Source organism: Lissotriton helveticus, chromosome 1_1 (assembly GCF_964261635.1).
Source record: "Lissotriton helveticus chromosome 1_1, aLisHel1.1, whole genome shotgun sequence".
Taxonomy (NCBI): domain Eukaryota; kingdom Metazoa; phylum Chordata; class Amphibia; order Caudata; family Salamandridae; genus Lissotriton; species Lissotriton helveticus.
The window spans coordinates 1922171210-1922181927 of record NC_136057.1 but is presented as its reverse complement, the minus strand read 5'-3'; the positions used below and the strand labels follow the sequence as shown (position 1 = coordinate 1922181927).

At 45.9% G+C, this 10718-nt stretch overlaps 1 protein-coding gene across 1 annotated transcript; it reads right to left on the bottom strand.

The window, feature by feature from the left end:
- Positions 1-3947: 3947 nt before the first annotated feature.
- LOC144775737 (regulator of G-protein signaling 5-like) lies at positions 3948-9595 on the bottom strand. Its single transcript, XM_078659242.1, has 5 exons — positions 9407-9595; positions 7884-7985; positions 7703-7764; positions 6382-6548; positions 3948-6097 (listed from the first exon to the last, which is right to left on the bottom strand). Exons 1-5 carry the CDS (start codon positions 9451-9453, stop codon positions 5897-5899), a joined length of 579 nt encoding a protein of 192 aa, XP_078515368.1. The 5' UTR covers positions 9454-9595; the 3' UTR covers positions 3948-5896.
- Positions 9596-10718: the final 1123 nt, after the last annotated feature.

The window sequence follows — 10718 nt, the reverse complement described above, 5'->3', positions numbered from 1 at the left end:
TAATCTCTCCATCCCATCTTTGGCTAGAAACCTCTCAATCTCTAATCATAAATTGTTGTGGGACAGGTAGGTTCATTGTAGCCATAGCCATAATTACAGATGAGAATAAGTAAAATAGGAGTCAATTAATATGCTCACTTGTAGGAAAAAAAGAAAGAATTTAAAGAACAAATACTCAATACTGGAAAAGTACCTGAAATTATACACGGTGCGTGTATCACCATTAAAGCCGAAATTGCTGTAACCATTGTGTAAACGTTATGGATACACGGTGTGTTGAGGCTTTAGGAATTGTTGAAAGGTTCCTTAAATGAAGAGACAAAGAGATTTGCACTCAGTTTCAAGTGTGTTACCTTCCCGAGGAAAATTTACATTCAAGATGGCTGCACGTAAGGTCACACGACGTGACCTTGTGTATTGACGTGTTTGCGTAAAGACACGTAGATTCGTGTAGCATGTTGTCATTGCTAGGAAACGTCAGAAACAACCAAGGCTCGGGCTCAGAATGGTGCCGTCGATTGAAGGATGCAGCAGATGGCGGTTCAACGCTCGAAACAGCGCAAAGCTTTGACTCAGTATCCAGAGGGGTACAGAATTACACATTAAATGGCACAAAAGTACAAAATACCCCAAGGGAAGATCCACTGTAAAATTACCATGGGAGAGTAAATGTACTTCAGGAACTGTCAGGGTCTGCAGAAGTCAGTAGAAGTTCCAAGTATTGCTGTTGGGTATCAAAGGCGTGGGTTCGTGGGGTTTAAGTCCATCGTTGCCATTGTTGAGAAGAATAGCCGTACACAAGAAAAGTTCTTCTTAGGTTTATTCTCGTACTTAAACGCCTCTGACAGCAAGGTACAACTGCCAGCAGGCAGCTCCATACAGCAAATGCCACAGGCATTCTACAATATCACCAAACAAATCTAGAACCCCAAACATTAAGAATGGTTTGAGCACACGCTCCAGCCCAACACAACAGGTCACCCAATTTTTACAGTCCGCAGCTCTCATTTGACGTCCAGTTGTACTTTTGGGGTTTAAGTCTCGGTTTGCTTCTTTTGAACCAATTGGGCCAATAGAGTTGAGAGCAATGATTTGTGTATGGAAAAAGAGAACTGGAAAAAATAGGTCTTGTTGAAATGGAGCACGGTGGTAACACCTAGTTGACTGAATAGTTTTGTAATTGATAGTTGCCGGTTTGAATCTGGTTCTCGCTCTGCTTGTCCCAAATAATTTACTCCCAGTGCGTGACAAACACCGTCTCGGTGAAGGCAGATTTTCAAGTACTGATTTTTATGTATCTGTAGAAGATCCAATCACTTTTTATCTGAGTGTTTTTAGATCTGACGTTAGCCAAGACCTCTTGTTGTTAATGGAAAAATAAAACATCCACATTTACTTACATCAGCTTTCCATCAGCCCACTTTATCCATTGGTCTGCTGAAGTGTCATTCATAATTAGTTTTCACCCAGAGCTGCAACCAACATGGGGCAGAGGGTCAGCCCACTTCCCCTATTAGCCTACCTGACTGTCTAGTCATTGTTTTTAATGGTGGTGGAGATAAGGAAATTGTCCCTCTGAAAGCACACTCTGCACCTGTATAAATCTATGACCCTGTTGAAGGCTACAGATGAAACTCGTTGGTCTCGTGTATGCACCCGATGGTGATGTTTGCTTAATAAAAACAAGGACTTTTGTGAGACCTGGCTGAGCTGCTGTTTTCTTGCCTCAATGTGAATAATTAAAAAGTAGAGGCTGTAACAGAGACCAAATATGAAATATATGTATTTTTTCCTTTTAGACAGTGCTTGTTTTTGTACAATGTGCACCTTCATACAGAAACTATTTAGAAACAAAGTAAGTGGTGGCAATACCAAAAAGACAGGAGCTAATGCCAGATATATTGGCTTTGCCAATGCTTGTTTTACTTGTATCTCTGTGTATGAAACACATTTTCCTTTTCTAGATTGTATAGTTTGTAATGGCTTGGTTTTTGCTGAATTGAGCCTATGGAGATTTAAATCCACCTTTTGTGCCTACGTGCAGGTTACCTGATGAACCCATCTCAGAGCCTGTGATGCTGGGTCCATTCAGGGCCCTCCCTCTTCAAGTGTCAAGTATAGAGAGGACATGCAGGCACCAAGCGCTCCATATGGAGGGGACCAGGGACCCACCTGGGTGTCCTGTCCCACACTACACCAAGATGTGCTCAGTGCTAAAGGTGGACTATCTTTCTCGTTGTTCAAAACATCAGGAGTGGAAACTGGAACCCAGTTGATTTCTGTTCCGACTGCTATGTTTTAATTCCTGCGAACAGGGTACTAAGGACATGTGCAGGTGAATCACATGGCAGAGCAGGGCAGCAGCTGCTACCCTTAGTTGATGCCGTTGCTTGGGCAGCACACATGGAAAAAGCACAATGCCATGGTTTGCTAATGTACAGGAAGGTGCCCCTTCCTGTATATAAACAAACCTTTTTTTAAAATATGCCATTTTGTACTTTTCATGTGTGCTGCAACACACATGAAAGTTACCAAATGGCATGTTAGGATTGTTTATGTGCAGGAAGGGACACCTTCCTACTCATAACCAATCCTCCCCTGCACAAAGACACCCTTGCACTCTGGTGCAAGGTTGACTGTGTTGGCACTAAGTTGTGAAAGGGGGAAACGCAAGGCTGCACCATATTGTTGGAAATATGGTGCAGCTTTGTGTTTCCGAAGTGGCGGAGCGTGTCGTTAAGCCCAGGAGGATAACGGCACGTTCCGCCACTTTATTGTACATTTACGCCATAGGGGGATGTTTACAACTAAAGTGGCAGAGTGAGGCGTTAGCCTCCTTGGCTTACCGCCTCACTCCGCCACTTCAGAAACGCAAGGCTGCCCCATACTTACGAGAATAAGGTGCAGCCTCACATTTCCCCCTCTGCTGGCGCTACACTGCGCAGGCACCCTTGCACCATAGTGCAAAGGTGTCTGCTTGCAGGGAAAAGATTGTGTATGTGTAGGAAGGTCACTCTACCTGCACATAAACAGTCTTTAAATGCCATTTTGGCACTTCTATGTGTGCTGCTTAATGCAGCGCACATGGACGTTACAAAATGCCATTTAAAAAAAAAAAAGATTGTTTATGTGAAGGAAGGGGGACCTTCCTGTACATAAACAATCCAAGCCTTTTTGCTGTTTCTATGTGTGTTGCACAAGGCAGCACACATGGAAACAGCAAAAACAAGGAGAAATAAATCATTTCTCCTCATTTCGTCAACTTAAGACCAGGTATTCCCTGGTCTTAATTTTGGCGCTGATTTTGGAAAAGGGGGGTGGTGATGGACAGAGTTTCTGAATGATGCAGAATACTCTTACCAAGTCAAGAGATCATGGTTTTAATCCATCACCATTTTTTAGCTCAATGCACCATCCCAGCTCAGAACCTGGCTATATGCAAATTAGTCTGTTCCTGTCCCAGTGCATGATGGGAACAGGGCAAACCAAACTACCAAGCCAATTATTATACTAGGAATTTTGGCGCTGCCTCCTACTTATGCTGCCCTTGTAAAAGGGGGCTGAGTCAAAATCAAGGAGTGTTGCAGTGGAACGCCCACCACAACACCCATTGCCCTCCCCATTCACGCTAAGCATAACGTGAAAGGGTGCCTTATTTACAAGCCAGCGTTAAGCTTAACGGTGCTTTGTAAATGAGGTGAGGCCCCTATCACCACTACAACGTCACTGAAAGTGACGTTGTGATGGCAATAGGGGCTTGCAAATATGCCCCATAAGATGGAGAGCTGACAGTTTCTGAAATGTTGCTTTTTTCCCAGAGATAGTACTTTTCTAGAGAATCCACTGCTTTGTTGGGAGTACCTTTGAATTGTGTGATGAAATGATTGAAACAAGTATAAAAAATAAAATATAAAAACTGAACAAAATGAATGAACCGAAAACAGCACTCTTTTTTCGATTTTTATTCGGTCATTTCATCAAAAAACATGACATGGCATTATTAAATAAATAAATATATAAATACATATATACATACATAAATAGAGACACTCAAAAAATAGTCAAAAGTCCCTCAATTGGGACTGTATCTTGTTGAAATGAATCACGTCAATGCTGAGAGCGCGGGAGATGATGCATTGATGCCTCTTTCTTTTGTTCAGGGTCCTCATTAGCCCGTCCAGTGCTGCACTAGCCACAATCTACAATCCTGGTGAGGAGAGGGGTCATTGGTAAGGCCCAGCATGAGCCCCAGTTATCAGTGGCTATCCACTGCATGCCTCGCCTGCAGAGAATGAACTCAAAGGGAAAATAACGCGTTTGGTGAATGGGCGAAGTGGGGTGCTGTTAGAGTGTTAGAGTCCAGAACCCCTCAGAAGGAACAGCCACAGCAATGCAAGTGAAACTGAACATGGGTAACTGTTGAAGGGCGTTGTCGATTAGTGGGGGAGCCAAATTAAAATAATCTACAGGTATGGCAGAATAGTACGTGGAGGTTAAGGAGTCTCGGAAAAGAAGGATTAGTGGCAGAATACAAAGACCTAAATGGGGCAGACTCAGACACATATGTGGGACTTCACTGGAACCCAAATCACCTAAACACCCTAGAGTCTCCCTGATCTTGAGCACAACTAGTGCATGGCGGAAACCCCTACAAACTGGCCATGCCCAGTGTGACTCGGAATGTCCACAAAAGTGTTACTGAGAAGAGATCAGGGGCACGGAAGGAGCATTCTTCTCATTGCAGTGGAAGCACCGTCCGCACATGCGCACTCTGGTTTAAGTACATGACGCAAATCAGGTCACATCCTTCCACCATCAGGGTGTCCTCAAATTCATCTACCAGATTTGGACATGGCCTAAATCTTGTAGACTTGTCTTTCTGAAGCAGGCTTCCCATCAACCCCAACACCAGCCTGGGTATTATTGAGCTTACCCACCCTTAGTATCTCACAATTCTCCTGGCACGGTCTCATAGTAAAGACACAATTTGTACATCACATGAACGGCAGCGTCTTTTGCAAGATGCTCAGTCGAGTTTTCTTGCATCGTCTGTGGGTTACTGACAGTATCCATATTTGAAACAGAGGAAGGGCCTGGTGAACGGACACTAGCTGCATTTTAGAAGGATCCAGAGAGGTACTGGTCCTTACATCGCAGCAGGGGTCAGTGCAAGTCTATCAAAGCAACACAGTGCAAAAATCTATTAGGCACTCAACATTCAACACACATTATTAGACCTACTTTGTTGAGTTCATTATTGTCAACTGTTACGCACCCATTTATAGTGTAGTACCCAAACCTGCAGGTACCTGTGCTTGTACATGTGTCTTGAAAACCCACTCTTGTGAATTCGGTCACAAAGAGAAACTACTATAATATTGACACTCTTTACCTCGTATTTCCGCAGTTACTGGTACACTTACACACAAATTTGTTCATGCATACCAAAACTGTGTGTCCATCTTACACCCCTGACCATAAGTTTCAGTTACTGGTACACTTACACACAAATTTGTTCATGCATACCAAAACTGTGTGTCCATCTTACACCCCTGACCATAAGTTTTCTTGCGGTGATGGCCGAGATGAATAAAACATATTACAGGAGTATAGGCCCTTGAGACATGTGCCTCGGGGTAAACAAGCAGGCATTATACGCGTACTCACTCCCCAAATACTACAATGCTTAGATCATCTTGAGAATATATTCCAGGGGAAACATTCTGCACCAAAGTCCACAGGACAAGTCCTTGAAGAGACACTTTCTGAGAACGTTCTCTTCCTGATCCTCGCTGTTGACTTCCCGATCCTCACTCGAGGTGTCTGATTCTAAGGGGCCAGATACGTTGCGCCCTAATAATTTGCCAAAGTCATATTTTTACAATCAGAGTCGACTTCACGTGTGTGAGTGCTGGGCACCCCCATGGTGAGAGGCAATATTCAGAAGGTCTTGGTAGAGGGCGGATCTCAGGAACCTGGGGTAGCTGTCCTTCTCCATGAGGACCCAGGTCTTCGCCTGTGCCACGTCAAAGCAGTTGTGGGTTGCATGTGACAACTGGAGTTGAGTAAGTTCCTTCGTCTGGTGGTCGATATTCACCTGGAAGGATGGGAGACAGCATGTTAGTCAAGAAAGGAATGAACTGTAACCGTTTTGGCTTGTATCCCCCTACACTTGCTTTAAAAAGATCTCCTTTCTGACCCCTAGTGCTCCAAGCCCCAGGTTTCTGGCTTGGCCATACAGCATTACCACCGCCATATTTATTGGGATACTCTATAGAAGAGTAGTAATGCATTTCTGCCCTATCTTGTCGAAAGCTAAAGAATTGTAAGAGAACATTCTATGATCTTGAGAACAGTCTGGTGAATCTGGCTCTAACTCACCTCTCTGGAGGCTTCGTTCTTGATAAACTGCTCGTAGATCTCCTGAGCCTTGGACGACAGTTTGGCAGCTGAGCGGATTTTCTTGTACTTTTCGCAAGCAAGCCAGAACTCTAAGTTCTCATCGCTGAACTCGGTCTTCAGGAAGGACCAGAATGCAGCATGGCCGTCTGCACGGAGAAAATAGGAAAAGAATGGTTAAGAAGGAAGAGCACTGATCAGCAAAGAGTAATAGATTTGTACAAAATTCAGTATCATCCAGCAACCTATCCCACACTTACACTTGTGTGTAGCTAATCCTCTCAATCACCCCTCTCCTCTCAGGGCATCCTTTGTTTTCCTATTTCATCCTGTGGTTTATCTCATGTGGTCGCTGATCTTTCTACAGTTTCTCTCCAATGACTCACTGGACATCAATGGCTTATCCCATGGCCCCTTGTTTTATTATTTTGTCTACCCCAGGAAGTCCACCGATCTTCCCTTCTATTAATATTTAATCATATCGATCCTATTCAGTCTTAGTTCAACCACCCATTGACAATTAGCCACAATTAGCCATGGTTCATCCACATGTATACCCATTCAGGCGTGCAACACCCATTGGGCTGAAAGGCTTTCAGCCTGCCCCCTCGTCGTGTGGGTCAGCCCGGGCGGAAACAGCTTCCTATGCACACACACAGCCGCACATGAGTACTTCACAGGTCTTTAAAAGCCCTTTACTTGTTAATGAGGCTTGTTGTTATTTCACCCCATCTTAGAGCCCCGCATCTTCGCTCTGCCGATTGCTGGAAGAATTAGCCCCCCCAAAAAACTTTATTAGCCCCCCTCACCCTGAAATTTCACTCTAGTTGCGCCTCTGTCCCCATTCTGGCCCTAGCCCATAGTGAAGCTGGGATTCGCCCTAGTTTTACACAAACTAGCTCTTTCAAATGTTCTAGCAATTAACGGTCCCTCCACCTGCTCCATATAATCTCCGATCCAGTCATGATCCTCCATGCCCCGGACCACCAGTTAACTCGCAAGAACTTTCCTCCCACCTACTCTGCCACGGTCCATGCAGAAGGACCATATCATACATTTCCCTCCGCTTCCGCCTAGGCATGATCGATCCATCGCTGCACCTTCTCCCAGCCTACCCAGCTATGTTCCATCTGTCCACTTACATGCACCTTGCAGGACAAGCCAGTCATGAGCCAACCCTCTCCCTTCAGCATTCCCCGCTGGCCCTGGGTTGAGGCCATAATGACTCCATTGAACTGCCATCACACATCCATCCTGCCCACCCACAGCCCGCCCCTCCATCCTCCGAGTGACTGGTACTCACCTTTACTACTCAGCAGATTGTCGAAGGAGTCCCTCCATCTCATCACATCTTCCAGGCAGAGTCTGCAGAAAGAACAGGAAGAGCTTTAGGACAGGCAAGGACCAGAAAGGGAAATACCATTGACACAAAGAAGACAAAACCCTTTGTGAAGGGTCGGTGACAAGTGAGGCCCCTGATTTACCTGTGTTTGTTTCTTGGTTTGCTATGGGCGCATTTTCCAGGTTCCAAAGCTGCATCTGGTTTCTGAAGCAGGACTCCCAGGCGGGCCCCAAGCTCTTTAACCCTGAAAGTGAAGAGACATTTGTTAGTTTTGAAGTCGTGCTAAGAAACTCGGCAGCGAGTTGGTTTGGAAGCCTCCCTCCAAGGGCACTGGTGAATGTGTTACAGACAAGTACCAGCTTCCATACCCAGTTCTTTGCAAAATTGTATGGTTTTATCCTATTGCCTGTGTTTTTCTCCTTTTGAACGCTCTCTACAACAGTTGTGCCTCGCACTCTATTTAGTGATTCTCTGTGTATCGACCTTGGAATTACAAAGGGCTGAAATAACACTGTTGATCCCTGCTCTTGTTGCTTTTGGCACAGAAGGGAGATAGAATAACTCCTCATATGAGGTCACTAAGTATTTAAATGCATTTTCAGCATATTATTGCAGATGCACACAGCACAGTGCAAGAGTGCAAGACCCCTCATAACCCATAGCTTTATCTGGGAGATGAGGCACTTAACCTCAGTCAATCCCCGTCCCCACCAGTATCACAATTATAAAAATGTCTCATGTTAGTATAGTGCTTAGAACGGGTGCTATAGCCAGATCATCTCTTCCTTGGGTTCAGTGAGCAGGATACATGGTCACTGGTCAAAGACCACCTAACACCTCAGGCTTCGTCTAGAATTAGAACAATTCAGATCAGTATAAGGAACCCCTCAGCCCTTTCTCCCAGAGTATGTTTCATGCGATGACACTATACATTTAATATCCCCCTGTTTAAGGATTGCTTTAGACAGCCCTTCTATTGGGGAGAGGTTGCTGTAAGAATGCTGCACACTTGTTCCCTTTCTCTGAGGTGAGAGTGGACAGTCCCTTCTTCCTTAGTGTATCAGACTGGACTAGGCGGTCCCTTCGCTCCCCCTTCTCTGGTGCAGCGCATAAGCGCATCTCTCTGCGCTGGAATGTCTGCGGTGACCTGCCAGAGCCCCTCGCTCTGGAGACCCACCTATCATTCAGCATCACCTCAGGGTTTACCCAGAGCCCAGGTGCGCCCCTCATGCATTATCCGTGTTAGTGGTAAGGTTACTAGATGCCCCGGTGTCATCAGGGCATTCGAGCTGTCTCATTTAGACAAACTACAGTGTATTACAATAGTGAGTAAAAGAAAGAAACGAACTGGGATATTTATTTATTTAAAATATTGTATAGTGCCTACCTAGCCAAACGGCCATCAAGTAGCTACACAAAAGACGAGCAGACTAGTGCTCAGCTACATAAGTAAAACAGGCGTAACTAACAATAGTAGGAACACAGAGTTGGACGTTTAGGTAAGCTCTAGACAGCTGCAAAGGGAGTCGTCTGCAAACGCTAGCTGGGATTTTAAGTCAAGTAAATGAACAGCTCCCTCCTGCCCCCCAAGTGTGCGCATTTCTTACTGCAACCTTGCGCAGCCACACTGCAGAGGTCTGCCATAGCGCCTCGACTCTCTCTTACCTCTCGATGCAGATGGCGGGCAGGGTGGTCAGACTGTCCTTGCACATGGCGCCGGGTGGGCTGCAGCAGGGCGGTGTATTCCGTGGGCGGCTGGAACAGCTGGTGGAAGTCCTCTGAGCTCCGTTCGCTGCAGATGGAGCTTCTTACAACAGCTCGGTGCTTCGGCCCCCAAGACCCGCTGACTGAGAGCGGCAGATGCCCAGAGCTGTCTGCCAGTGGCGCAGGCTGCTCCTATATATATCCTGAGTGGGCAGGCGGGGCGGGGCCATCCTTCGCGGCAGCCAATGAGAGGCCTGGCCGTGGCTCTGCGTCCTGCACCAGGCAGATGTGTGATGCTCTGTGATGCTCGCTCTGCTGTCAGAGCTGGAAGCACAGAACAGGGAGCGGGGGAGAAGCGGTGTCCCTCCCATGGACATCAGTCAAACGCACGGCCCAGGACAGGAAAGCTGGCGGGTCCAGTCTGTCCAGTGGTGCGCAGCTGGTCCGATTTATACGTACCATGTTCCTCCTTTAACAATTCACATTTTTACGCATGCATTGCATTTCGCCATGCAATCGTAAACATGTGAACTGTTAAAGGAGGGATATGTTCACATTCTAAATTTATTTCCGCGGGAAAGTCAGGATTGGCACTGAGCTGTCCTAGATCCCACAGCCGGATCTGCGTTAGGTGTTACCCCAACCCCGTACCCGCGAACAGACAGAGCAGGACACTTCTTAAGGTAAATAAACAGCATTCATTGCGGATCTGTGTTTTTTTGTACAGTGCCGAGACATTCTGAAATACAAACCGAAACGCTTCTAAGACCCAGCAGACGAACTGTCAGAAAGGACTGTACGACCATTCCAGTTCGTAGCTACATAGGAAGTCAATAACAGTCTTTATAATCATACTCAGTGGTTCTTATTTCATCGAGTTCGCAAGAACGAAAAGCCGAGATAACTCACTGTGCACCGACACATAATGTCCTGCAGAGGGCGCACTACCTGCTCAACTTTCTCGAAATAGACCGTGTGGCGCAGTAACAATGATCCGCCCCCTTATACATCGAAAAACATTCGTAAACTTAATTATTTTAAACCCAGGTCCAAAATATATTTTTTTCCGCGTGAGTTAAAGCCACCTACATTGTAGGTGTAGTCTGCTGCCCTTAGGCGCCTCAACATCCTGCCACCCAGGAGCGTGCACTGTACACAATCTGGGAGATGCGAATTACCACGCACGTGCCATTGAGATGAAGCAACGCATCCCTACTTCTTATTAGAGGAGGTGACGCCGACACTAATCTTTTGCTATCTATTTTGGCATGCA